Source organism: Scylla paramamosain, chromosome 32, assembly GCF_035594125.1.
Source record: "Scylla paramamosain isolate STU-SP2022 chromosome 32, ASM3559412v1, whole genome shotgun sequence".
NCBI lineage: Eukaryota > Metazoa > Arthropoda > Malacostraca > Decapoda > Portunidae > Scylla > Scylla paramamosain.
The window spans coordinates 5,806,255-5,833,754 of record NC_087182.1 but is presented as its reverse complement, the minus strand read 5'-3'; the positions used below and the strand labels follow the sequence as shown (position 1 = coordinate 5,833,754).

At 38.0% G+C, this 27,500-nt stretch overlaps 5 protein-coding genes across 8 annotated transcripts in view; 2 read left to right on the top strand and 3 right to left on the bottom strand.

The window, feature by feature from the left end:
• The window catches only part of LOC135089132 (fizzy-related protein homolog), a 9,253-nt gene extending 8,896 nt beyond the window's left edge, over nt 1-357 (bottom strand). Inside the window, exon 1 of one of the 2 annotated variants that reach the window (XM_063984398.1) lies at nt 215-357. The gene's annotated coding sequence lies outside the window, so the exon portion shown is untranslated. The remainder of the gene's footprint in view (nt 1-214) is intronic. The other variant, XM_063984397.1, reaches the window with a different exon arrangement.
• A 2,543-nt stretch (nt 358-2,900) lies between these two features.
• On the bottom strand, nt 2,901-5,363 carry LOC135089127 (probable glutamate receptor). Of its 2 annotated transcripts, XM_063984391.1 has the most exons (4): nt 4,138-5,363; nt 3,800-3,981; nt 3,411-3,645; nt 2,901-3,303 (listed from the first exon to the last, which is right to left on the bottom strand). In XM_063984391.1, exons 1-4 carry the CDS (start codon nt 5,239-5,241, stop codon nt 3,043-3,045), a joined length of 1,782 nt encoding a protein of 593 aa, XP_063840461.1. In that variant the 5' UTR covers nt 5,242-5,363; the 3' UTR covers nt 2,901-3,042. The 2 variants fall into 2 exon arrangements, with proteins under 2 accessions (XP_063840461.1, XP_063840462.1); XM_063984392.1 differs by lacking the exon at nt 2,901-3,303 and having other exon boundaries at nt 3,373-3,645.
• Nucleotides 5,364-6,368: 1,005 nt separating this feature from the next.
• Nucleotides 6,369-10,201, top strand: LOC135089131 (ubiquitin-conjugating enzyme E2 G2). The gene is made up of 5 exons (XM_063984396.1): nt 6,369-6,738; nt 7,239-7,320; nt 7,722-7,840; nt 8,035-8,175; nt 8,389-10,201. Exons 1-5 carry the CDS (start codon nt 6,696-6,698, stop codon nt 8,508-8,510), a joined length of 507 nt encoding a protein of 168 aa, XP_063840466.1. The 5' UTR covers nt 6,369-6,695; the 3' UTR covers nt 8,511-10,201.
• Nucleotides 8,992-11,757, bottom strand: LOC135089129 (ER membrane protein complex subunit 7 homolog). Its single transcript, XM_063984395.1, has 3 exons — nt 11,445-11,757; nt 10,408-10,570; nt 8,992-9,892 (listed from the first exon to the last, which is right to left on the bottom strand). Exons 1-3 carry the CDS (start codon nt 11,651-11,653, stop codon nt 9,569-9,571), a joined length of 696 nt encoding a protein of 231 aa, XP_063840465.1. The 5' UTR covers nt 11,654-11,757; the 3' UTR covers nt 8,992-9,568.
• Nucleotides 11,758-12,070: 313 nt separating this feature from the next.
• On the top strand, nt 12,071-21,877 carry LOC135089128 (alpha-sarcoglycan-like). 2 transcript variants are annotated; one of them, XM_063984393.1, is made up of 12 exons: nt 12,071-12,200; nt 12,694-12,846; nt 13,514-13,641; nt 14,013-14,091; nt 14,697-14,895; nt 15,306-15,480; nt 15,697-15,822; nt 16,269-16,384; nt 16,930-16,980; nt 18,174-18,368; nt 19,004-19,066; nt 19,619-21,877. In XM_063984393.1, the coding sequence occupies exons 2-12, from the start codon at nt 12,702-12,704 to the stop codon at nt 19,638-19,640; spliced, it is 1,299 nt and encodes a 432-aa protein (XP_063840463.1). In that variant the 5' UTR covers nt 12,071-12,200; nt 12,694-12,701; the 3' UTR covers nt 19,641-21,877. The 2 variants fall into 2 exon arrangements, with proteins under 2 accessions (XP_063840463.1, XP_063840464.1); XM_063984394.1 differs by lacking the exon at nt 16,930-16,980.
• The last annotated feature ends 5,623 nt before the right edge of the window (nt 21,878-27,500 follow it).

The window sequence follows — 27,500 nt, the reverse complement described above, 5'->3', positions numbered from 1 at the left end:
CAAAACCATTAGGTAACACACCTTTCCAGCAGGATAACCAATGGAAGCCCAGTAAAAGGTTGGAAATTTCAGGAAAACGACCGTTACTACACGCAGATTTTTAATATTATGGTGAACAGCTGAGAGCAACTTCCCTTTAACCACCACCTCTGCAAGCCAAGCCTTTATTTCTCCCTTTAGTCAATTTTCATATGAGCAGGAAGGACTGATTTACCTTATTTTGATCTCCTAGGCATACCAGAGGGAAGGGTGAAGGAGGAAGTCCAGGAGCGTTACAACAAGAGGTAAAATATGGCGGCTGTTTTGATTGTTGACAACTGCGTCCGATTTTCTTCCCCGCGTTACCGGCCTAGGCTTCGCTCCCCACTTTTTTGTCATTATATATAAAATAATAATAATAATAATAATAATAATAATAATAATAATAATAATAATAATAATAATAATGATAATAATAATAATAATAATAAAATATTCATACATGTATCATTATCTCCATCTTTATACTTTGATGGACTACCAATTCCTTATCTTTACATAAAAAATAGACTGTCACATACATATCATTATCTACACTTTGATACTTTGATGCTTACCGGACTTTAAATGGTGTACTTTTTTTTTCTACATCCCCATGCTTGGCTTCGCTCGCCGCGTCTTTATAAGTTTACAAGTAGGTTGCCGAATAGATATTATTCTCTTCATTTTGACACTTGTACTTACCTGGATTAAAATCAAATACTGTTTATCCATTAAACGCACAAAAATGGGGATTACGCTATACAATTGGTGCATTTTTGTATACTCACAGATACTCACAGACGTTAAAAAGTAATGGGAATTCCACCACTGAAATACAAAAATAAACAATTATAAATGTATCAGCGGCGTCATCACGGTATGTATATGAGTAATAGCTGAAACATATAGTGATAACTTTATTTCATCCAGCCATACGAACAAGGACGGCTAGTCTGGTCGCTGCTCTTCCTCATTCACTTTCTCCATCGGCGAAATATCCGGACTTAATCTGAGTCACGGGAAGGAAAAGTATGCTGCCGGAATGCTCCATGTAGCTCAGGATGTGGGGATTTGTTGGGTCAAAGTGTATTCGAGCCAACCACTTCGATAGTTGTGCTCAAAGATTTTGATGGTTGGAAGTTGCAACATTTAGGAAAGACCCTCATCAAGGTAGGAAGTTAAAGTAAAAAGCTACAAAGCTAAAGATAATTAAGAAAACTTAATTTAGTCAACGTAAACTCTGCTCACCTCTGTTTTCTGTTTATTTGTACACAGAAGATACAGAAAATGATTGTGCACAGACCACAATACTCAAGTGAAAAATGAAGACAGGGAGGTGTTGCTTTAAACTAGTATAAGGGAAGATAATAAGTACAGATAAAACAAAACAAAAAAAAAATAGGAGGACAATTAAGAAGCGATAATAAACTGCAAGTCTCAAGAGCAAAAGTAAGGAAAGGGAATTCATAAGTGAGAAGGAGGTCCTAAGATGTGATAACAGAGGAAACAAGTATCATTAAAAAAAGAAAAGAAGAGAAGCGGTTGCTGTTGTTTGATTAATTCATCGCGCACGGAAACGCTCCAGTCTACATCATACAAATGCTCATAATAATATAAACAGATAATTCAGATATTCCTATCATGAAGACAAGCAAGTCATGGTTAGACAGAGTTACAGAACATCAGTATCAGAGGCAATGACAGCAAACATAAATGAATTAACAAGATAGTGAAGCTGAGCGTATGTAAGATGAAAGTAGGTAATACAACATGTAACTGGTGATATTTGAACTTCAAAAGGCAAGGTGTATGAACATCAATACACAAGGGAACAGTTAGCGAGCGAAAAATTATGTAGAGCTAACATCCGCCAAACTGTGGATGGTGTGTTATGGCGAGGTCCAGGTGGTCGTCCTGCAGAAGGTATTGGCATACGCCAAGGAGAGGCTGCCCGCGCGGGAGCAGGTCTCCCACAGCAGGACAGTGTAGGCAGTAGTGTTGCTGGTTATTAGAGTTAGGAGAGTGGCACAGGAATCAAGTGTGGTAAGGCTCGTCTGCCTAGAGGATGTTGGCAAACTGTCTCCATCATCGTCATCATTACTTTCAGTGGCAGCAGTGGTACACTGTTACTCTTCATTAATTTATTTGTTTTTCTTCATTCATACCTGTCTGATGCTTCTTCTACTGATTCATCCATGACTTTTCTCCATTCATCCAGACAGTTACTTTTTGTCTCACCCATTAATTTCCCTCCACCTTTTCCATCTTTTGTATCTTGAACCACCTCACCTATGCAGCCCTGAGAGTCGCCTATTGTGTGCACAACTATACTTGGAAAAACAGTGTAGTGTGTCAGTATTATCATTTGTATTTGAACATTATCATTCAGTTTATCCTTAAAAAAAAAAATCCCGCAGACTATACATTGTTCTGCATCTAGGTACATAAGGTTGGAGTATGAAAATTTATGTAAGTTTCATTCTGCAGATGGAGTAAGTTATTTGGCTTTATTTGTTATAATGTAACTTTCACACGGTCTCCTTTTAGCAGCCAAGAAAGTGGAAGACTTCGTCAAAGGAAACAAAAGAACAGTGTCTCCCTCTGGTGTTTGTTTTGTGTATCATCAAACCTTGTAATCATCTTTAATTACAAACTGCATACTTAAGAAATGGTATTCGGGTAAGAACATTTCACATACACCGTCAAAGTGGAAAAGATCCGAAAGGCTTTCTCTCTCTCTCTCTCTCTCTCTCTCTCTCTCTCTCTCTCTCTCTCTCTCTCTCTCTCTCTCTCTCCTGATAATTATAGATAATAATCAGCAAAAGACTTTTCAGTACCGCAACGGTGTGAGTTCAATTATTTAGCAATTTTTCGCACCATTAATTCAGCAAGAAATGAAATAATAGAAACCGCCAGTGTCAGCAGGAGCAGCAGGAAAGCTCCCTGCAGCTGCTCCACACTCAGCCTGCTGGGCCGCTCAGGAGATACCTTGGAAACAGAAATAAATCTAAGTATCTCCTATTAACTTTTGGAGATGCGTAGCTGGGATTCAGAAGTAATGCGTGAACACAGCTGAGCACTATTGAAGAAAATAAATGAATGTATCGGCAAACTGCATGCAACGTGTATGCTTACCTCATTTACATGCTCACTGGTTGCAAAGTGATCAGCATAAAGCTTGTTAAGAAAGCCTGTCTCCCGCAATATGGTAAGGAGTCGCGAGATCTTGTGTGTGTAGGGGGTGTTTCTTGGCAAGATCCAGGACATGTGGCCCGAATAGATCTGAAAACAAAGACAACGAATTGTTGCAGGAAGTCGAAGGTAATATTTGCGTAGGTTTGGTGTGCATCAATAAGTTAAATAGACTAGTGAAGGCAGCTTGACGCCACCTGTTCCTTCATAAGATAGGAGTGACGAATGGCGCTGTGCTGTATCTGAAGGTTGCGGAGATATGAGTAAGTCTCGCCCAGGACGTGGGTGTGGTTGAGCACGGCACTGACGCAGGTCGCATAGCCCACCTCCACAGGCAGCAGGTCCAGCTTCTTGCCCAGAGCCGCGAGACTTTGGTCACTGGACACCTTAAGAGCACCTGGGACGAAGTTTCCATAGTCTTGCATCAGTAACCTGTCAGGAGTCAGTATTACAAAATATGCTTCCCTGTTGTGGATTTGCCATAAACTGCTGTGTTCTGAATAGTTAAGTATTAACTGACATTACCGACCAGTAGTGTGTTATTAATTAATTCATGTTATATTATGTTCAGAGAATTATAATGTACCTGAAGGGAGACTGAACTAGTTCAGACACGGTTTCTATTCGTGTTGGGTACATAGGTGCAGTGAGGAAGGCAATGAGATTGCTGGTGTAAGCAGTGGTGACGATGATACAGGACAGCCACCAGGCTGCCAGCCACCGGCGGCCCTTCAGCAGCACCGCCTGCCGCAGGACACCACTGCACACCTTGAGAAGGTACATAAAAGCTGTTAATACCCACCAACTAGAAAGGCATGTCAAAAAAAGATCAGCAGAAGTCAAGTTCAAATTACAGAAACTAACGATATGATAACATATGACATTAGAAAATAAGAAACACATTTCTGAACTTCATGCACTAACCATCATGCAGTGTTTGCTATAATCACTCTGTTTCAACACAAAGGCGGACAGGACGGTGGACAGAAGAGACGTGAAGAGGGTGCAGACGATGAGGGCCAGCCACATGGTGCCGGCAAAGGGGTAGACAAGGCTCTGCAACTGAGAGACAGGGAAAGGCAGGGGAGCCAAAAACCCAAAACCTTCAGCATAATAAGGATATGTGATGTCGAAATTCTGCCATCGCTCGTAGTTTACAAGGAAGAGGTTGATGACAAGGTGCTTCTCATTGTACACCAAATCCCCAAGCATGCCTGTCCAACGGCCATCCTCCAGCGAGCCCCATTTCTGATCCTGGGTCTCCATCTGCACCTTGTAGCTGAAATTGAGTTTGGCAGCTAATAGATCCAAAGTGTCCAAATTGGTCCCGACACACTGGTTGTGACGGAGGTAAATAAATGGATAATCGTCACACCAAGAGCCCAGACGAAGCACGGCACCTTCCATGCTGGGGTGGCGATCCACGAACAAGCCTGTCGTTAATTTATTCTTTATTTCATCCCAGATGCCTATGAGAGTACGAGATGACCCCGCACGGAAAGGGAGGGTGGTGAATACGGTATAGGAGGTGGTGGCACCTTTGAGGAAAGCCTGCAGCAAGACCACGTGACGGGACCGTTGCACTACGCCATCATTCAGAACACTCGACGAGAACTGCGAGCTGTTCGTATTGATCAGTAAAAGAAAGGATGGATTCCATATATCAGACAACGCTAGATTTTGTAGGAGGGTGGTAGGCGGCTTAGAAAATATAAGAATTGCTACGTAGTTCGAACCTCGCAAGTAATGTGTCGGGTAGCGTCCCAATGCCATGTCTTCTTGAGTTGCAATCAAGGTAGTCGCCGCGTCGCTCCACTGTGCAGGTATCCAGTCACGGGAATGTTTGTCCATAAGAAGGAAGATGTTGCAGTTTCTCAGGGGACCAGAAATGAGTTCCTCGATAAGAATACCAACGGAATTGACCTTGTGGGGCTCTCTGAGGGAGGGAGACAAAAGGTTAACGGTTCTTCCTGATATTCCAAGTACTGCCAGGAGTCCCAGTACCACTCTACTCCGCACTGTCCACATCCTGGCTACTCTTGTCCACACTGAATCCACTTGTACCGCAGTCCTTCCACCATTCCCTCCTGCTGGGTTATTAATAAACCCCTTTATGGTAGTGTAACGCTCAAGCCATATCAATAGTTGGTACTTTGCGAGTCCCTGTTTTTATATTATTTTTTTTTATTGCCCATATATTCATGCTTTTATTGTTCCATTCATGTTTCATCGCTATTGGATAAATGGAACATATTACGATACACGTGGCAGTCATGGATAGTACGATGCAGTGAGATGCACAATCTTTTCCTAGAGAGACAACATTCAATCATGTATAAAATTAGGACACAAGAGAACCGAAGACCATAACGCAACATCGCAGCTCAAAAATAAATAAATAGATAAAATGAGATGAATGAATAAATAAAATGTCACTAGACTAGACTATTGACGTATACTGTACCTAGATAGATAGGCTCTCACTTGCTTAATATGAGTATTGGAATATTGTAGCTCGTACTTACAACCCTTGCCGTGATTGATCGATATATAACTAATGAATGAGGCGCAATATGGGAACCCTAGAGCTGCCATGAGCTAGTATGTTGCAATCTCGACCCTCTTCTCAACACAGCATTCATCCCAAGACCTCTACTCAGTCAAGTTATTCTGGCCTACCTATCCGTATCCTGAAACGCTTCGTTTTCTCACCAGAACTATTTTCAAAGGACACAGAGATGATTAGCCGGGTCCCCAAAAGTTTCTCCTGATAGTAATATAGAAAACTTGTCAATATATCACTTTGAACCATAAACACCCTAATTTAAATACCCGTATAACTTAAACTAGAGCCTTTTAAATGCAGTGGTGGTGCGGTGCAGAAGCGTTTCATAATATAGTACAATATCTATCGTTTACCCCAAATTTGCAACAAAGATTATACAAGAGAGCTTAGGCACCTACTTTATTAACTCTATCATGTATGTGTTATGTTGTCACTCCTCTCACTTATTATTCTGGTTTGCGCTATTTCCATCCTGACGCATTACACAAAGGGACAATACTGCTATGTCAATAGAAAGAAGAATCGTACAGTAAATAAAATAAGAAATAAAAGAAAAGAAAGAGTAGAAGGGGCGATAGGATAACAAAAAAGAGGACTGGAGGAGGAGGAGGAAGAGTCAGACGAACCAGCTGAAGGAGAACGTAAACAAAATCTGGGCGAGTGGAAATCCCATCATTATTTGCTCTGCTCTCATTTAGGGGCGTGTTCTTATATTGCACTGGTAACTCATAACGCCATATGGAGCACGACTGGGGGGAAGAAAAAGTGCAGTGGAAAATAGTCACGTTTATAAGCTACATTTGGTGAACCTGCTGCTAATCTTTGCTGAGACTGACTGGCTGACTTAAGGGTGTTCTCTGCTGTGACTGACTGGCTAACTGACTGACTGAAGGGAGGTGACAGGATCTTCCCCATCATGGCAGGACGGGCCCTCAAACGCCTCATGACGGAATATAAACGTAAGAACATTAATCAGTTCAGTTCAGTGGGAATATAGGGACCTTAATGCATTTATTGTATTAAACTTTATTGTAACAAAATGCCCGGATAGAATATTGCTCTCACAGACGCATGCCCCAATTTCCCTTCTCCCCTTTCCTAGTTCTCAGCAAACTTGGGGATCTGGTGGGAATCTGAGATTTTTTGGTAAGAGAAAATTTGACTTCCTAACTTAATCTAACCAGTAATTTCATGAACTTAACCAAAACTAACCCATGATTTCATAAACTTAACCCAACCTAACCTCAAATTTCATGAACTGATTAGTGAAGTGAACAGTGAGCATGCAGAAATGCTCATCAAATCTAGTGGAGCATGAAGTGATAAAAAATTTTGATGGAAAATGTCACATTCAAAAACATTTTTAAATTGAGTGGAAAAGTATTATTGATGCTCATTGATGATTAGCAAGCATATTTTTCTCACTAGGTGATGCACTTTATCATGAGCTGCCTTTCAGAGTTGACGTTGAATCCTCCAGAAGGCATCATTGCTGGACCCACCAATGAGGAAAACTTCTTTGAATGGGAAGCTCTTATTGTGTGAGTTGCACATTCTGTCCTCTTTCATGAGATTTCTTCTGTTATGTAAGTATGTATGAAATGCATAACCACTATTAAACTAAAGGAAGTTGAGCAGTATTGGTAATAAAGTAAGGGAGTGGTGTGAAGGACTGAGTGATTGGTATTAGATGTGCAAGAAAAGATAGTTTACGGCATAGCGTGTCACTTTGGCAGGAGGGCTAGATAGAGCGGTGCCTGAAATACCTTAGGGTTAAATGTTTTGTATTTACTGGGCTTTATGTATATGTTGACTGATGAGAAGTTAGAAACAGTCTTTGATTATATTTAAGAAAGAAAGTATTGAAATGGTAGCTAAAGTAATCAAAGTCAGGACTATACTGTAGCCAGTGAAGTAAATTAATTATTGATTCTTTCTACAGGGGGCCAGAAGGGACCTGCTTTGAATGTGGAGTGTTTCCTGCCAAGCTGATCTTCCCTCCAGACTACCCACTGTCACCACCCAAAATGCAGTTTACCTGTGAAATGTTTCATCCAAACAGTAGGTTGCCAATTACTTTTATGTCATTTACATGTTTTGACATGAAAATAAAGATATTCCTCAAATGTAACATCATTAAAGTGAAGAGAATGTTCCTCATATACTCAAGTGCAAAGCTTTCTAGTACTTTATGATCTTATGTTGCTTTATATAATGATTCTTAATGTTTTAACATGCATCTCTTTTGTGACTAGTCTACTCGGATGGACGAGTGTGCATATCCATCCTGCATGCTCCTGGTGATGACCCGATGGGTTATGAGACAAGTGCTGAGAGATGGAGTCCTGTGCAGAGTGTGGAGAAGATCCTGCTGTCTGTTGTCTCCATGCTTGCAGGTGGGGAAAGTTATTCAAGGAGTGTTCTGTGGAGGTTGAGTCTTGCTATCATCTATGGTGGAATTACAAATATGAAAATTTGTGATAAATTAAATTAACATCTAGATCTTTCCACCAGTAGTAGAGAAAAAAAAAATGTACTCGTAGTCCAGAAAAGTATAATGGCCAACTTAGATACCTTTAGTACTTATAGTGGTAATAATTCTTCTTCAGAGCCCAATGATGAGAGTAGTGCCAATGTGGATGCTGCCAAGATGTGGAGGGATGACCGGGATCAATTCAACAAGATCGCTGAAAGGCTGGTTCGCAAAACCCTCAACTTACCTCATTCATAGTGAAGTCTTTGGTATGCTCTTTTAATTGTGTATAAGACTTCTCAGTCTCTGTCTCTCTTTCTTTTCTCTTTCCTTTTTCCTTATCTTTTGTCATTGGCTTGCTCTAGGAGAACGTATCGAGTGAAAGATGGAGACGTAAAATTATAATCATGTAGTTTGTTGTGAATATTATCAACAACTGCTGTACATCAAATATGTTGTGTACTCATTTTGGTAAGCAGGGTAGTGATGATGCTCTTCCATTTTTGTGAAATACTCTAGTGGTAGGACTGTGAGTGGAATGTTATATCCTGCAGGCTTTCTTTTTTGTGCTTGGGCCATATGCAGGAGTGTGAATTTTCTAGGGAAATCTTCCTGAATAGATACATATGCCAAAATGAATAAGTTAATTGATAAGTATTCAAAGAAAACTGTACATTCATCAATAGGCTCTTATATAAGATGCCCTCAGCTTAAGTTTTCCCCCATGCTGCAAAACTTGTTTTTGTTGTTAACCTTTATTTTATACAATGATACATATCACTCAAGAGTGTTGCCAAGATAAAAGAACCATTTAATAATGATGTTAAATAACAAGTCTCTATAAATATTCTTCACACTACTCTGCATTAAATAACAGACAATCATAGTTTTATACAGTCTTGTAACTCTTGAAGGCATAACTTCCTAAATCATGATTGTGCAATAAACATTTATTATAGAATGGGAAGAACAGCTTTTTTTAAATTTTGGTTTTTATTTATGGAAACAACAGACACTTCATACATGCTTTTTTTTTTTTTTTATCTTTAATGTGTATTTCGTCACACTCACACATACATATGTACTTCACCAACATAAATCTTCAAAGCTTTGAGAACTAGGGTAACAGAGTTCAAATATAGATAAAAGTAACATTCTTTAAGTTACCTACATATACATCTCAAAACCTTCATCTTTTGCAATAATACAATACCATTTATTGATATACATACATAAATTACCACTGACCTTGCCTTTTCCCCCCCCAACCCCTAAAAGCCCTTCACCAACATCCCTAAAAACAACTAACAGCTTTACTATGACTTATCCTTTCGTTTATTGGCACGTGACCTTATCTTGGGTTGCGTGGACTGACACTGCCCTTGGCTTGAGCTGCCACCACCAAAGATTGAGGTCATGATTTCAGAGAGTTCTGGAGTGTCCATCTTTGGCATCTGTATCTGTTCCATCTCCTTGCGGGTTTCTGGGTCATTGAGGCGTGGCAGGATCATCATAAGCACCAGGGGCAGGACAGTCATTAGCACCATAGGGTTCATCAGTGTGTCCGTGAGACGCCACTGCTCCCGTTGCATAAAGTAGCGGTACGGACCCAGGCTCTTCATCCGCAGAGGGTGGGGCATCTGTGATAGTCAGGTTTCATGATTATAGTTATGATATGCATCTTCTATTATTTTTGTTTTTAATTAATCTGCCTGATATTTCATTCAGGTATTTGCAGTATTCAGATTTCATAAGAACAGTTATGACAAGACATTTATGATTTGTAAGTTGTAATACTAAGTGTTTGAAATGCTAGTGAAGTGTCTCAAACATTCTGGCTCCAAAATGACAAATATTTAATTGTTAAAAGAAAACAGTTAAGAATTCTATTTATTTGCATAATGTTAAGACAAAGCATGGGAAATATTGAATAAATAGTAAAGAATATATACTGTAGTACAATTCCTGTGGGCTAATAGTGTGAATGATACATGTATGAGGGTATGGTGCTTTGTCTGTGCCACCCCATGTGGGATTGCTGGCCTGGTATATAGAAAGACAGATAAATAATTCATGTTGAAAAAAACTAGTAATAACATAAAGTAAACAAGATGCAGGACCAGAAACACTAGGAGGTGGCCAGACACACACTCACCTGCACCACATTGGAGGGCTGGATGTGGTTGACAGCACGGGCTCTGATCTTGCCCTTGGAGTTGATGTCAACACGCACAGGTTCATACATGAAGGTTGGGTTCATGACCTGTACCACATATGACCCTGAGGGCATGTTGTTGATGATGAAAGTCCCATCCTCCCTGTTAGGAAGAAAAGAATTACACCAATATTAATCAACTCATTCCATGAAAGACCATGATGGGTGAAAACTGAAGTAGTGAGAGAAGGAAGTAGTATAAGGAGTATGAAAATAACCATCTCTCACCTGGTGAGCTTCTCAGTACCAGGGATCGACAACCCAGGTGCCCAGCAGTAGCTGCACTCTGCTGATGTGCCAGCCCATATTATTATGTATGTGCTATGTTCTCTACAAATTTTTCACATTTAGCTGGATAGTGCATCATGTCCAGCAGCAGAAAATAAATAAATAAAATAACAAAAGAAATAAAAAAATAGTTGCCAAGATAAGCAGAAAGGGATACCATGAAACCAGATACTGTTTTGGCTGAAACAATATGGGGATGAGGGTTCCAAAGTGTAATTCCTCTGACACTGCAGAACCGTTTGTGTATATCTAATTGTGTTCTCACTTGAGGAATCATATACTGATGACCTCTTGTAGTATCTAAAATTGGGTTACAAAACTTGTCTTATTCTACTAATTTCGAGAATGGCTTTTTATTTCTGTTGTTCTGTTTTGTTTTTCTTTCGAATTGTGATCTACACCAAGAAGGGATCAGTAGGAAAATTGAGCTGAACTTATCTAAACCCAACCTAGCTCTCAGATGAAAATGTTTGTTATTTCAGTATTAACTATAGAAGAACAATTCTAGCTTGATCAGTTTTGAGTTTCCCGCCACATGAAATGACATATGGGCAATACAAAGCTATTGCATCATCACACCAGACCATCCCTACAACCACAACACTGAACAAACCAAACCTTTAGGCATCCATCACAACTTCAACTTAGATCCGGCATATCTATAAACATACATAAAGAGCAGTACTCACTTGAGAAAGCCGTAATGGCCGCTATTGGTAAAAACCTTAGTGTTGGCGAACCACTCAGCGGGGCTCACTAGGGAGGAGTCTGGCCTCATAACGCGACCCTCGATCCTGTACCTCTCCTGCCCCATTCCTCCATCATCCTCGCCCTCTCCGTACACCACCGCCACCATGCCCACCACCCATGCCAATATGGGTAGCACGGTGGATCTCATGACTGCAGGAAGTGATGGCAGGCCAGTCACAAGACCTTGATTGTTGACACTGGGCCTGAGCCTCTCTTGGTCGTCTGCTCAGCGTCGTCCTCCAACCCCAAGTGGATCCGATCAATAATGTTCTAGTATACCCTTCGTTCTTTAATGTTCAATGGCTAAATATTTCCTATATCCCCTGATACTTATGATCTGGTGCTCTTTTTTTAATCTATGGGTTAAATGATACATAAAATCTCGTCGTCTGCTACGGGGATTGTCTCATTTAATAGGGTCCCATAGCTTTTGCAGGATGAGTTTAATTATTGATTGTAATAAACGTTGCAGCCAACCATTAGACATTATGATATTATGCATAAAAATATTAAGCAATTTTGATAGTTTTTAAGTCGTAATTAAGTAGTTTAAGAGGTTATAATGTACAAAAATGTTAATAATATAAGGAGTAGAGTTCTCTTCCTAGATTTTGTGAGGGACAATCGCAAGGCACAGCTGACAAGAGACTAGACGTGTAATAACGCGGTTACTCCTCTAGCAGGATGTATTGAAGGTACATAATCATGTTTGAACATTGTTAGCTTGCATGTGAGGAGCTGATACCGTAAAGAACGTGACAGAAAGGGAGTGTTGACATGACTTCATTATATTTATTATTATTATTTATTTATTTACATGTATATTTATTTATTTATTTTTATGCAGTATACATTTCACTGGTACTCGTATGGCTGGTGTATTTCTCTTCTCCCGGTTAGTACAATGAGTTGGAGTGTTGGGGAAATAGCATTGCTGTTGTCCAGACTAATAATTGTAAGTTTGTAAATTCATGAAAAGTCAAAATAAGGGGATAACTGAATAGCGCACACTGTACTAATTAATACTACTATTGCTACCACCACCACCACCACTACTACTAATACTAATGATAACAGTAACAACAACAATTATACTGATGTTTATTTCTCAGTCATCATTAAAACAGGAATGACTTGCCACTCAATTTTTACAATTTTTTTTTTTTTTTTTTTTTTTTTTTTTTACAGAACAGAACATGAAAAAGGCAGCAGCAATGATGCTGGTAGTGGTGGTGGTGCTGGCTGCTGTCTCCACCACGCAGGCCCTGACCACCGAGGCACAGTCCTCCCAGCTGTTCATTCTTCCTCTAACACACCATAACTTTAGCTTCGAATCTGCAGGTGAGTTTGTGGAATTGTGAAATATTTTAGTCAAATTTGGTTTCTTTTTAGATTGTGATGTTTTAGTCTCCATCTCTTGCATTGAGGCATTTTGGAATTATTATTATTATTATTATTTTTTTTTTTATAATGATTGTGTCTTGTTCAGTATTTTCACAATGATTGTATCCTGTTGAGTACTGTTACAACGATTATGTGTGTAATTCTGTATTTTTGATGATTATTTATATGATTCCATATTTTCATATGTATGCTTTTTGTGTAATTTGATGATTGTGTGTGTGTTCTGTGTTTTTACAATGATTATGTGTGTTATTGTGTCATAATGTTATATACTCAGTAACTATCTAGTGTATTAGCCTTTTGTCTCTTTTGTCTCAGATAATTCTTTCTATGGTGACTAATTTTTTAAATCCATTTTTTATCCTTGGTTTCCCCAACACTTAAAAGAAAAAAATAAGAAGTGGATTTTACAAAAACACTTTTGAAACTAGTGTAGTAAATCAAAATGCACATATAACCACTCAAAAGCATACCTATTTCATTATTCACTAAACATCAGTGGTATGAACACTTACTCTCCTTTTAATATTCTGGTAATACTTCTTTTGCTACTGACTAAGAAAAAATCATATGGTTATCCCTAAACCCACTTTTCATACCACAGGAGTGTCCTACATGCCTAGCCTTCTGAACATGCCTGATCTGCCCAGCTGGCTTCACTACTCCTACTCCCCAGCTGTTTTCACTGGCTTCATCTATGGTGTGCCACCCGAGGGCCTGCAAGACTTCCAGGTGCTTTGATTCAACTATGTACTATGTACTTAGTTTTATGTTAAATCAAACTGTGCTATCTCTCCTTGGGTGTTTGTGGAGTAGAGAGAGATAGAGAAGGAGAGAGATAAGATTTTTTAAATTTCTTTTCAGTTTCTTTTATGAAGTAAGAGATCCAAATGAGTAAGGTTTCTTGTCTTCAGGTCTTGTAGAAATTAACAGCACATTAATTTCTTCATATTGGCAGTGAAACAAAGGAAGATTGACATGCAGTTATGGAGATATACAGACAGAGCAGTAAGAGAATAATAATCAGAAAGAGCAATGGGGGGAGTGATTTCAAGTGATTTTAGTAGACAGACAGAGCACTGATAGAGTGATCTCAATCCTAGGTGGAGGTGGTGGCACGGGACACTCACACATATGAGACAGCTCACCGAGTGTTCAGGGTGGATGTCCAGCAGCAGCCCCGTGAGTTATTTGTGGTGTTTTATGTGCCTCTTTTATCCACCAGTCTATTTGTTGCCCTGTGAATCCTGCCTTTATTAAAACACAGATTGGGATGATTCACTTAATTTATTGATACAGTTGCTGAGTGCTTGAGGACTTAAGATTACTTCATTCATCCTTACAGGAAAGTTTATGTGCCTCTTTTTTTCTACCAGTCTATTTATGATCTTGTGACTTTTGTATTTGTTAAAACAAAGATCGGAATGATTCACTAAATTTGTAAATGGAACAGTTTAATGCTTTAGGACTTTTGAGCTTACTTTATTTAATCCCACAGGGAAGATTATTGCCTCTTCTATCCTTCAGTCTATTTATTGGATTTTGCATTTGTTAAAACACAGATTGGAATGATTCACGAAATTTGTTGCTGTTTATTGCTTTAGAAGTTAAGGTTATTTACTTGATTCAACATTACATGAAGTTTATGTGCTCCTTTTGTCCACCAGTGTGTTAACCTCCCTGTAAATTCTTCATTTGTTTGAGTAGATTGGAATGATTCACTAAATTTGTTCATGCAGCTGTTGAATGATATAGATGATATAAGATTACTTTATTCAACCTCACAGGGAAGCCATTTGAGGTGGGCTTCAAAATCAAGAACATGAATGTGGATGAGCTGCTGGTGGGCCACCGCTGGGACCGCCTCTACAATGTGATTCACAATGACCTGTGGAACAAGAGTGCGCATGACCTCACTGTGACCTACTTGGCCTCAGCAACCCAGCATGGTGATCGCCTTCCAGCCAGTCCTGATGTGAAGGAAGGGTGAGTTTCCTTCTAAAATTTTTAGATTCACTCATATATTTTTATGTGACTCAATGTGTGTGACTGTGAGGACAAGAGTATTTTCACTTCTCCAAGGGGCTAAGAGAGTGTGGTGTGAATGAGTGTGAATGTGAAAGTTGTGTGCCATGTCTTGACTACCTCACTTTTCAGAGAGACAGCTTTGGTATATGTATGTATGTATGTGTATATGAATGAAAATATGTATGTTTCACTGTATTTATTTGTAATGTTGGGAGTTGTATTGTGTGGTGGCTGAAATATTAATAAGGAAAATGTTAAAACTGACTGAAATTGCATTGTTTATCATGTTGAGAGATTTCTAGTTTACAAGTTGAAGCTGTGGATGGGCACAGACCATGGAATCACTGACATTATAATTCTCTGGACAGGGTGTATGTCACCTATGGAAGCTCAATGCCCTTCTCTGCAGCCCTGCTGGAGCTGGAGAAGGAAGTGAAGCCTCTTTGGGACCATCACCCATGCCCTTCCTACTTCAAGAAGGCTTCATATGAGAGATTCTTCCGCCAGCACAATTTTGCCGTTGACTGGTGCAGCTTCAGACTGGTGAGTTTCTCCACTAACATGAATTATCCTTCATCCAGTATCACTAGGAAACTGTAGCTTGTTATCCTTTCTCATTAATATGAACTATAATCCTTCCTTCAGTGTTACTAGGGAACTATCTTGTTATTCTTTACATATGGCCTGTGTTAAGTTTTGTAATGCTACATTCATGCTAAAGTCAGGGCAGTGCCTGTCATTCACTATTTCTGTGTCCAGTATAACAACTCCCTGCAGTCCGAGAGAATGAGACAGAACATGATTGTGGAGGAGGAGGATCTCAGGTCTCCAGTGATCTCAGCCTTGGAGAATGAAGGGCGTATCCACCTGATGCGGAGAGATGAGGTGAGTGTCCTTGAGAAATTAATATGTACATTCATTCCACTTATGCTCACCAATTGACCATTTTGTAATGCAGAGGGAAACAGATGTGTGTATTTACCTTTTTTTCCCTGTCTTATAATGTGCAGAAAAATGTATTCTCAGCTTTTTTTTTTTTTTTTTTTTTTTTTTTTTTTTTTTGTCTTGTAATGCACAGAAAAATTGTGTAAACTTTGCCACTTTTCTTTGTCTTGTAGTGTGCAAAAAGAAAGATATGTGTATAGAAAAGAAAAATATGTGTATACTTACCACTTCTGCTCTTGTAATATACAGAAAAAAAATGTATGCATTTAACAGTTTTACTTTTAATTCAAAGGAAAAATAAAGATATGTATTCACCACTTTTTTTCTGTTTTGTAATGCACAGAAGAAAAATGTGTAATGAAACGACTGACATTTTTCTTATCCAGGTGGAAAAGCGTTCTTATACCTTTGACGTGGTGCACACCATCCTTGTCCCCTTGGTGGTGATGGTGGTGCTGCTGGGACTTCTCACCCTGGCCATGTGCTGCCACCGAACCAACATGTGAGTCTCTCTTACAGGAGTCTCTTTCCTACCTTCCATCTTTTGAGTCTTTCCTACATGAGTTTCTTTCCTACCTTCCATCTGTTATCTTTCAGACCTTGAGTTCTAATGAGTCTTTCCTACACGAGTCTCTTATTCTTGCCTTCCATCTATTGTCTTGAAGAAGCTGAGTATTATTCTGTTATTAGTAATGGGTTTTATGTCTGTCTATGTTTCACTAAGTATTTCCTTAGTTTTACTTCCTTTATACTCTAAGGGAAAGGCACATTATATGCTAAGACCTCTTATATATGTGATCCTCAAGCATTTCTTGCCTTTTTATTTTAAGTTATTACTTTAGTGAGACCCTGACCTTGTATATAAATGAAAATTAAATACTTATTCTTGGTTATCTAATGTAAGGATGATGGTGAAGTATGATTGGATCTGGGATGAGGATGAGTGAGGGAATGTAGTAATATGGTGGATATACTTATTTCAGTTGGATGTTAGGTATCAGGAAGGGTTTTATGTATGATCTAACCACAGCTTCACTCCACATCCAGGGATCAAAGCTCCAGTGACTTTTTCGACGAACTATTTGATGATTTTCCGCGGTAAGATGTTGTCACTTCTGTGAGAGTAACATGGCTGTGAACTGAGTGCTATCTCTGCCTTACTAAAAAGAAAGTTATTAACCCAGTATTGAAGCTCTGGTCTGTGCTGAGGGCTCTGGACATCTCTGTTGATTTGTGTTGCTGTGAAGTGATTTCTTATAACCATTATCTTTATCTCTTTTGATTCATAATGTCCTGTAACACCCATTTTTATTTTTATTGTTTTACAATTTCCTGTAACCCTGTATTGTTTCATAAAAACCCTTATCTTTATCTCTATTGTTTCATAAAAACCCTCATCTTTATCTCTTTTGTTTCATAATTTCCTGTAACCATCTTTAGCACGGCTGCTTAATTTTTCAGGCAGGAAACAGAGGACTACTAACTCCTACAGAACAGAATTTTTCACTGATTCATCAACACTCAAAGTAATTCTCTAAAACTCCACATCTCACAGTAGCAGAATATTTGCTGCCCATCATATTTTATCTTTGACATTCACAGGCATGGTGTGCAGCGTGTTAATTTTAATTAGCATGATCTTTCTTTATCTTTTATATATTACTGTGTTTGACTTACCATAATCTTCATTTGACTCACTATATGCTCTTTTGACTCACCATAATTCTCTGTTAGTGGTTATGTGTTCTTTGTTACTATTTGTTGTGCAGTGTCTGTTAGTTATTCTTTTATTGAAATATTTATATATATTTTTTATTCTTCTGTGGAATGTCTCCTACTTACTCTTTTATTTAATTAAGTATATTTTGCATTCAGTTGTGCAATATGTCTTACTTATTCTTTTATTTATATGTGTATATTTTTCATTCTATTGTGCAATATTTGTTACTTATTCTTGTATTTATTTATATGTATTTTTTTCATTCTATTATGCTGTGTCTTTTACATATTCTTTCATTCATTTATGAATGTTTTTTGCAATGTTTGCTACATATCCTATATTTATTTATGTATATTTTTCATTCATTGTTTTTTTTTCCTTTTTCTTTTTTTTTTCATTCAGTTGCTTATTCATACATACATATCTTCCTTTCATCGTCAAGTTAACTATGGTGTGCAATTACACACAAAGAAACACTCTTAGAAAATACATATTTCTATTTAAACACATTACCATCATACATTAATAGACCTGATCTTCATGACGCTTCTTTACATTCTTGGTCTGACAGGATCCCAAAAGGCCAGGACATCCAGATGGTGCAGTACGCCAGCTTCCACCGCGCCACTGAGGCTTTGAGGTCTCTTAAGGGGCGGGAGCACTCCCCTCATCCCTCCACAGCCACGACCACTACCCAGGTGGACACTCTTACCCGCTCCCGCACTGCCAGTCCTTCTTCCACCCTTCCCAGGAACTCCACTCTTGGGTAAGCATACATTCTGGCAGTCTTAAGAGAGGACAGATTACTATTGTTGCTCTTGAAGTGAATATGTGTATATTGTTCTTCCACTAGGTAAAGTCTTGATGCTATTAATCATCTGATCTTGCTGCAGGCTTAGTTTTGAGTAAGCAGAGTGTATATTTGTATATCTTAATTTGGTTGTAGGCATGAATGGAAGGAAGGAAGAAGACATACAAAATACAGCTTCACATAAGGAGGGAAAGTTGTAAGATCTTTAGGATGTATGGTGAAAGATAGGAGACAAGTATGGAGATTAGAATTTATGACCTTTGGCTCTGTACCTTAACTACCTTACCTTTCATGGCAGTTCATTTCAAGTGACATGACACTTTAGTTTGTATTACCTTTATTCCTTTCATGGCAGCTCAGTTCAGGAAGTGATTTGATGCTTTAGTTTGTATTACTTCTGCTTCTCTGCAGTTCAGTTCTGGAGGTGGTGGGATTCTTTGAAGTGTGTTACCTCTTTTCATTTCATGACAGTTCTGTTTAGAAGGTAACATGATGCTTTTGTTTTGTATTACCACTGTTTCTTTCATGGCAGCTCTGTTCAGATGACTTGATGCTTTGGGTTTCTGCAGCATTCTAATTTCTATCTACAGGAGCCGTCGTTTTGAGGACTATGCTACACTGAGCCGACCAGACCCTCCTCCTTACCAGCGCAAGTAAGTGTGCTGGAAATTTACTCCTTGTATAAGTCTAATTGTAAGATGGATGAATGGTGTTTATATTCCTTTCCTTCCTGTATAACTGTGCTATCTGAACATGTGAAAGATGGGAAATCAGTCATTTACCTCAATTGATATTTCTCTCCTTTCTTAATGGTGTATTATCCAAAGATGTGAATAATGTGAAATAAGTTATTTACCTCTGCTCATATTTCTCTCCTTTCCATAATATTGTACTAGCCCGAGGTGTGAACAGTGGAAAATTAGTTGTGTATCTCAATATTTTTTTCCTTTTTGTGATGGTATATTCTCCCAAGATTTGAATGATGTAGAATAAGTTGTTTATCCCAATTCATATCTCGCTCTTTTCTGTAATGATGGATTTTTATTTTATTTTTTTTTTTTTTTTTTTTTTTTTTTTTTTTTGCCATACAGCAACATTAACAATCTATTTTACTTAGAGAGCTATAGATGTCAGTAATGAGTACATTGTAACCCCCCTGTGGAATTATTTTAGTACTGATGAGTGGTACATTTTGACCTTTCCAGTGGTATGACACCAACTCGCTAAAGAACACACCTGCAACACCTGAGCCACAGCAGAACCAGGTGCATGTAGGTGTTAGCACATGCTGAGTTTAATGTAGTTAGTTGGAATCCAGGTAATACTAACATATCATTTTGCCAAGCGTAGCTATGAAGCATTTATCAGGAGCTGCTTTGTCAACTGGTCTTTTGCAGTCTCCATATTTTCTTATGTTCTTGTAGGAGTGGTTATGTAAAGTAGAACTAACCATTGTACAGGTTATCCAAGTAGATTATCATAGTCTAGTGATATGAATATGTATTTTATATTATTTTCAAGATGACTTCATGGAGGATAATGAATCTAGTCCTATGATAATGATAATGCAGTAGGGTTGTGAATTATGAAGTGCTTACCATGTTATAAGTTTAGATATTTATTTACCTCTTAAGATATGACAATTTCTAGTCAAGAAGATATAGGAGCAGCTTTGCTATTTGATTTGGATGATCGAAGTATAGTATTATGTTGTAAATGACGAGTATTATTATGTGCTAGACAGGCGAGGTTGCATAGCTCTTTGATAAAGCTTTTATTTTTAAGTAAGAAGAGCTTTGACTAAAGGCAACAAAAAAAAAGCCAAAAAGAAAAGCCCAGCAAAGGTGCCATTTCCCAAAGACAACAGTCCAAAAGAAGATCCAATGTTAGGTGAAGAACCATCTTGAAACAGTAATGCTGTGTTAGAATTAAGAGGGCACTGCTCCTCTGGCCAAAGCAGTTGCTGTGTGTAGGGATCAAACTTGCAACCTTTCAGCTTTCAACTTACCACTTAGCCACCCAGGCCCTTTGTTATCATCTAGTCATACCCAGACATCTGTGTTGTGTTATAAGTTGTTGTCAGCACACCTTATAACTGTTGCTTTGAGGATGTTTTTAAAAGTGTGTCATGGAAACTCTATTTGATCTGCGGTACATGTGACATTGAAAATGTTTCATTATCATCACCATTCTGATTAACATCCATCAATAAATCTTTCTTGTGAGAAGGGCCTGTCTGCACGGAATCTTAAATTGTAGAGGAGGGTGTAAACGCACAGTAAAAGAATGCTGCCAACAGTGTGCATCTAAACCTTCCTCTACAAATCTTTTGTGTTAAATGGTCACTAATTATAGCTGACTTCAAGTTTTATCACTACTTATATTTTCCCACATGGAGCTGAATGCCTCATGAGTCTTTTGCTTATTGAGGTGATAGACCATCTTTTCCTATTCATCCTTCTCATGCCTTCCTCCACATACTACTATCATCAAGTCTTTTTCAGTCTAAAGCTGCCAGTTGTTTTGTCCCAGCAGGAATTATTTGTGCTTATTTTTGTACATTTTATTTTCTGTATGTTTATGGTAGATAATCTCTTCCTTGATGTTCTTCCTTCTCATGCCTTCCTCCACACACCATTTCCAAGTCTTCACTCTAAATCTTCTGGTTCTTTTGTCCCATCAGGAATTATTTGTGTTAGATACATATGTCACTCTTCTGCCAAACATATTTATTGTCTCAACATGGGTTATTTTGAAAGATACCTGTGTGGTTTTGTGAGGAATAAGTTAAAATACAGAGGATTAACAGTAACAAGGCAACAGTACAATTCTTGCACCCTAACAGCTTTGGTTACTACATATGCAGATGAAAATATTCATCATCAGCACAAATGAAGCTTTAATACTCTCTTAGATGTAATGTTGCATAGTATGTTACCTTACAGCTTACCTACAAAACAGTCATGTAAAGTAAGCTTGTCTTTGTTGTTTTATTGACTTGATTGGTCGACTTAAGTTATATCATATCGGTTTATTGATATCAGTAAGTAATACTGTATACCTTTTATCAGAGTTATCAAAGTTACTCTTAGTGTTTTAATATAATCTGTCAACTGGTTTATTTTTACGACAAATTTGTGTCTTGCAGAGATGCATAAAGCAGTGTTATTTATCCAATGCCTCTGTATGCTTTAATGCAATGGCTTCATTTCCAAAACCATTAACTTCCCTTAGATTGGTCTTATAGTGAGGTATATTGAAATATCTGCAAAACTTTCTTTAAATCAGCATAACTTTTCTACGGAAATTTTCTAAGTCATATCAGTGCAGTGTTGAGTGTGTTAGTGGCACTCTGAGTTATGCTGTATTAAGTGTAAGGAGTGTAAAGTTATTGGCATTATCTAGTCAGTCTAAATAATTTCATGTATTCTTGTGGACTCAATACAACTCTGGAAATTTTAATATGTGTGTGTCCTTTTTTCATGTCCTTTATAGATATGTGTGTGTGCGTGTTTATTATGTTTATTGTTTAGTGAAATAATAATAACAGTGATGAAAATATTTGATGTGGTGAATGATTGGTGTGTGTGTGTGTATTTACCTAGTTGTACTGTACAGGGCAAGAGCCAAAGCTCATTTTGGCCTGTCTCCATAACCATATTTAATCAGTTTCTTTTTAAACATGTGTACACTGTTTACCACAACCACCTCTTCCTTCAAATCATTCCAGATTTCAATAGTTTGATATGGGAAGTTGTATTTCTTGATGTCACTCGAACATCCAGTCTTCTTCATTTTCTTCCCATGTCCCCTCATTTGTCTCTCTTCCTCCTCCATCTGTGGTACCATCTGTCTATTCTTTCTATATTGTTTACTAATTTGTACATTGTTATCAGGTCTCCTCTTTCTCTTCTCTCTTGTAGTGTTGGTAATCCCATCTCTTCAAGTCTTTCTTCATAGCTTATGTCTTTCAATTCTGGTACCATCTTTGTCACTATCCTCTGCATTCTTTCCAGTTTCTGTATATCTTTTTTATCAATGTGGAGCCCAAACTACTGTGGCGTATTCCAATTTAGGTCGTATCATGGTTGTTATAATTTTCTTCATCATTTCTTTATCTAAATAGTTAAACACCACCCTAATTTTTCTTAACAAGCTGTATTCTGTTTATGTGCTTTTCAGGTGATATGGATCATTTTTCAAGTCTTGGATCATTACTCCCAAATCTTTTTTCTTCATTACTTTTTGTTATTATTTCTCCTTCCATTTTGTGATTCCATGAAAGTCTCTTTCTATTTTTTTTTCCTTTTTCCAACACATGGTGTTTTCTGGCATTAAATTCTAGTTTCCATCTTTGGCTCCATGCATATATGTTGTCAATATCCTTTTGTAACTCCTTACAGTCATTTTCATCCTTTATTATTTTCATTATTTTTACATCATCAGCAAAAAGGTTTATATAACTATTTAGATTCTCTGTCATATCATTTAATTATATTTGAAACATAATAGGTGCCAACACAGATCCTTGCAGTAACCCCCACTTGTCACTTTGCACCAACTTGAATTAGTGTCTCCAATTGCTGTTATCATTTCCCTCCCTTGTAAATAATCATCCATCCATCTCAATGTTACTCCTTTTACTTCCTTCATTCTCTCTTGCAGTCCATCTATTACTCTCATATAAAAGCTCAGTAGATTTGTGACACAGGATCTCACTTTCCTGAATCCAAATTGCTTTTCTGTAATTATTTTTCCATCTCCTAAATATTGCACCCATCTATCTTTAATTACTATTTCACAGAGCTTGCTTACAACACTTCTTTGTGACATTGGTCTGTAATTCAATGGCTCCATTTTATTTCCCCCTTTGTATATTGGGACTATGTTATCTCTTTTCCATTCTGTTGCTACTTTTCCTTCTTTCAATGAGCTGTTGATTATATCCCATAGGGATTCCTGCATTAGTTCTCTGCTTTCTTTAAATATCCATCCATTTACTTGATCTGGTCCCTTAGCTTTTCTAACATCCAGCTCTTCCAGCAGTTTCTTGATTTCTTGTCTCTTTACTTGTATTCCCTGTATTCCCTCATTCTGTGAGACCACTTTTGGTGCCACAAAATTGGTTTCCTTTGTAAACACAGATTGAAAACTCTCATTCATTAGTTCTCTCATCTCCTCAGTAGTTTCATAAATTCTTCGTTCTCTTTTTAACTTGTTTATGTCTTCCCTATGATTCATTTTTCCATTTATGTATCTTTAGAAGAGTTTGGGCTCTTCCTTGCATTTTCTTACTATGTCACAAAATTTCTTTCTTCTCTTATTATTATACTATATTCATTTCTTACCTTTCTGTATTCTTCCCTGGTATTTCTGTTCAGTTTTCTCATAATTTTTCTCCTTTTTCTTTATTTCCCTTCTACATACCTGGCATTACACCATTCATGCTTCCCACTTTTCACTTTATAACTTGGTACAAACTGTTGCACCTCTCTCTCTATACTTGCTCAAAAATATATAATTTTTCTTGCACTACTTTACCTTCAAATAGCTCTTTCCAGTTAATTTTTCCATAAAATTTATTAAGCTCTGCAAAGTTTGCCTTAGCATAGTTCTGTCTCCCATTTCTAAATTGTTCATTCCTGTGTAACACTCTTTCCTCCTGTAGTACTATTTCTATTGTCACATGATCACTTCTTCCCACTGGACTCTGACAATGTATACTTGGTCTATTTTCTGGGGTTTTCATAAACACTAAGTCCAACTGTGATGGTTCTTCTTTTCCTTTGCATCTTGTAGGTTTGTTCATCCAATGTCTCACTGTATTCACCATCATGGTATGCATAAGTTCTTCACTTCATGACCTGACATTTTCTCTCACGTCTATCTCCTCCCAGTTAATTCCTTTAATGTTGAAGTTGCTTGGTAAGAGCACTTTGTTACTTTACTTTATCATTTCCCCTTATGCTGTCTCTTGTTTCTAGTTGCATAATTTTGTCTTCTCATGGTCTCCCATGCATTAGTTGTGTCTTGCATGTGTGTGTGTGTGTGTGTGTGTGTGTCTGTCATATTCCAAAATACTTTATTCTCTCATCAAGACTCTTTTCAAAAGTCACAGAGATAATTAGTCATTCTTTTAATATTTTTCTATTAATAAAATAGAATCCTTGTTAAAACTATCACAAGAATCATGAAAACACCCTTGAAAACACTAACAACTGCCACTACAGCCTTTTAATAGTAGTCAAGGTGAGACACCCAGACATTTGAGATTTTATTAAGTTAAGGGCAATGTTTTCCCTAATTAAGGTGCTCAAAATCATGTTACTAATCCTGTGTTTTTTATTTTATTTTATTTATTTATATATAATCTATTTTATTTTATTTTTATTTATTTAGTTATTTATTTTTATTTATTTATTTTTATTTTTATTTTTATTTTCATTTTATTTTTGTAAGGACTACAAAAAAATTGTGGGGAAAAAGGCCCTCTGAGATGCCAGTCCCTAAAGCATAGGGCCAAAAGGATTAACCAGAATTGGAGAAGTGTCTTGAAATGTCCTCTTGAGAGAAATGAAGTTATAGGTAGAGGGAGATATAAAAGCAGGCAGGGAGTTTCAATGTTTACCAATGAAAGGGATGATAGACTGAGAATACTGGTTAACTCTTGCATTAGGGAGGTGAAGAGAATAAGGCTGAGGAAAAGTAGAAAGCCTTGGAAGGGAAAATACAGAAGCAGGCAGGGAACTCCAGTGCTTACTAGTGAAAGGGATGAAAGATTGACAATGCTGGTTAACTCTTGCATTAGAGAGGTGGACAGAATAGGGGTGAAAGTAGAAAGCCTTGTATAGCAAAGCAGTTTGATATTTATTTATTCTGATTAACAATAGATCTGATTGAGATAGTGAATGGTGTGTAGTAATGAATGGGTTAGGTTAGGTTAGTGGTGGTGACTAGAACTGAAGAGAGAGAGAGAGAGAGAGAGAGAGAGAGAGAGAGAGAGAGAGAGAGAGAGAGAGAGAGAGAGGAGGGACTCAAATATATATAACAAAAGGGAAAGTGACATGTGGAAGAAACCACAGCTTGTATGATAACAGGTTTCTCCAGGCTATGAGGGTCATCAACAAGTCTATTTATTCTCTAGAACAGTGAAGAACGACTGACCGAAATAACACACTCTTTTGCCTTGACCTACCAACGCACTCAGTCAGCAGCACCAAGAAGAAAAAAAGTGTGTGTGTGTGTGTGTGAAGTAGGTGCGGGGAAGTGAGTACGTGTGGGTGTGGAAGGAGAGAAAGTAAGGAGAGGAAGGAAGGGAAACTACACTTGATAATATGCTACAGAGGAGGGCAGGGGAAGGAAGGAAAAGGGGAACTGAAAGTGGTGGGAAAATTTTTTAAGAGGGAAAGTGTACAGAGGCAAGGGCAAGGAGGAGTCGGATTATGATGATTGAACCTGAGAGAGAGAGAGAGAGAGAGAGAGAGAGAGAGAGAGAGAGAGAGAGAGAGTTTTTCTTTCCTTTTTTTTTCTTTTATTTATTTTTTACATACACAAACACACAAAACCTTCAACCTTTGGTATGCAAGAAGTGAACCACCTTCAGTTTTTCTAATCAAACAAGGGGGTGGAAACAAAATAAACATCAGGAGAGTTAAATATAAATGCATCATTATAAAAAAAAAAAAACGTCAATTTGTATGCGAGTAGCAATGACACGTGGAAAAGCATGAAGCATAAGGACGAACACTGACTTGCATTGGTGGAAAAGGAGGAAAAAAGATTGGTGACTGATGGCATAGAAAACAAGGCAATCGTTAATGTGTATGTTTTATATGCATGATTGTAAGTCCTTGCTGAGATGCACTGAGAGAACAGACGCATATGTTAAACTCTCTCTCTCTCTCTCTCTCTCTCTCTCTCTCTCTCTCGATAACTTTACATCTTTGAGAGAGAGAGAGAGAGAGAGAGAGAGAGAGAGAGAGAGATTTGATTATAAACTAATTTTCCCTTTTCCTTTAAAAGTTAATTTTCCTTTATAAATTCAAATAAAGAATAAATAAACAAGTTCTTTGACTCACTACAGTTAAGTTTCCTTCGTAAAAAGAAACGAAAAACGTGTTCATTGTTAAATAATCACGTTCCTTGACGCTACTCTCTCTCTCTCTCTCTCTCTCTCTCTCTCTCTCTCTCTCTCTCAAAAGAAATGTCATACATGCTCCTTTAACGCTCGTTTCTTTACACTTCATAATTTCTTTCGTCTTAAGGAAAGAGGAACACATTTTGAACTTACGACGCTCCTTGACTCAATCCCAGCTTGTCACACACACACACACACACATATGATCAGACAGCCCTCTTACTTCCGTCACACAAGCACACTTCTACCACACTTATAATGTGTATGACATACGTACACCTGTGATAAAACCCCTTTCTCACTCCATGCAGCGGTGACTCCTCTCACACAAACTTCTACGGTCTCATAATGGGCATGACATCAAAAGAGCATCACGCTTATGATCTAACGACATTTTCTCCATGCACATCTAAGGTCTTCACTCTTAAACATTTATGCGCCTCACCTCCACTGCATTCAAAAGGCTTTGGGTGAAGTTACGCGTGTTTTTTAAGGGTGTTTTTACAATTTTGGTGACATAAACAAGATCTCTACATCATTAACAGGAGAAACACTCTTGTGAACTCGGCTAATCATCTCTGTGGCTTGCCTTTGAAAATATTCGTGGTGAGAGAACAAAGCGTTTCAGTATACGGGCCTTTACTCTCCTCACACAAACACATTTCCACATTTCAGCTCATAATAGGCATAAGAACATCACACACACACACACACACACCTATGATAGAACGACCTTACTCCATGCAGTCCTCACTCACCACACAAGCACACGCGTTCATCTCACAAGGGGCATGACATCATGGGAGCATCCTCGGTAGAATCCGGCTTGAGGGTCGCTGGATGCCACACGTTGGCTGATGATACCTGGAAACACGCGTTTGACTCAAGGTTACAGCATCGCGCAACATATACCGGCAGGACCTGTCTTATCTTAACAGACAGGTGAATGT

Coding starts and splice junctions, on each gene's coding strand:
- LOC135089127 (XM_063984391.1), bottom strand. CDS start 5,241: ATGTGGACAGTGCGGAGTAGAGTGGTACTGGGACTCCTGGCAGTACTT. Junction 3,982..4,137: donor ATAGCAAACACTGCATGATG/GTTAGTGCATGA, acceptor TACCTTCTCAAG/GTGTGCAGTGGTGTCCTGCG. Junction 3,304..3,410: donor CCTATCTTATGAAGGAACAG/GTGGCGTCAAGC, acceptor CTTTGTTTTCAG/ATCTATTCGGGCCACATGTC.
- LOC135089131 (XM_063984396.1), top strand. CDS start 6,696: ATGGCAGGACGGGCCCTCAAACGCCTCATGACGGAATATAAAC. Junction 6,739..7,238: donor CCTCATGACGGAATATAAAC/GTAAGAACATTA, acceptor GCTGCCTTTCAG/AGTTGACGTTGAATCCTCCA. Junction 8,176..8,388: donor TGTTGTCTCCATGCTTGCAG/GTGGGGAAAGTT, acceptor ATTCTTCTTCAG/AGCCCAATGATGAGAGTAGT.
- LOC135089129 (XM_063984395.1), bottom strand. CDS start 11,653: ATGAGATCCACCGTGCTACCCATATTGGCATGGGTGGTGGGCATGGTG. Junction 10,571..11,444: donor GGCCATTACGGCTTTCTCAA/GTGAGTACTGCT, acceptor TCTTCCTAACAG/GGAGGATGGGACTTTCATCA. Junction 9,893..10,407: donor AGCCCTCCAATGTGGTGCAG/GTGAGTGTGTGT, acceptor TGACTATCACAG/ATGCCCCACCCTCTGCGGAT.
- LOC135089128 (XM_063984393.1), top strand. CDS start 12,702: ATGAAAAAGGCAGCAGCAATGATGCTGGTAGTGGTGGTGGTGCTGGCT. Junction 14,092..14,696: donor GGATGTCCAGCAGCAGCCCC/GTGAGTTATTTG, acceptor TCAACCTCACAG/GGAAGCCATTTGAGGTGGGC. Junction 18,369..19,003: donor CCCAGGAACTCCACTCTTGG/GTAAGCATACAT, acceptor TTCTATCTACAG/GAGCCGTCGTTTTGAGGACT.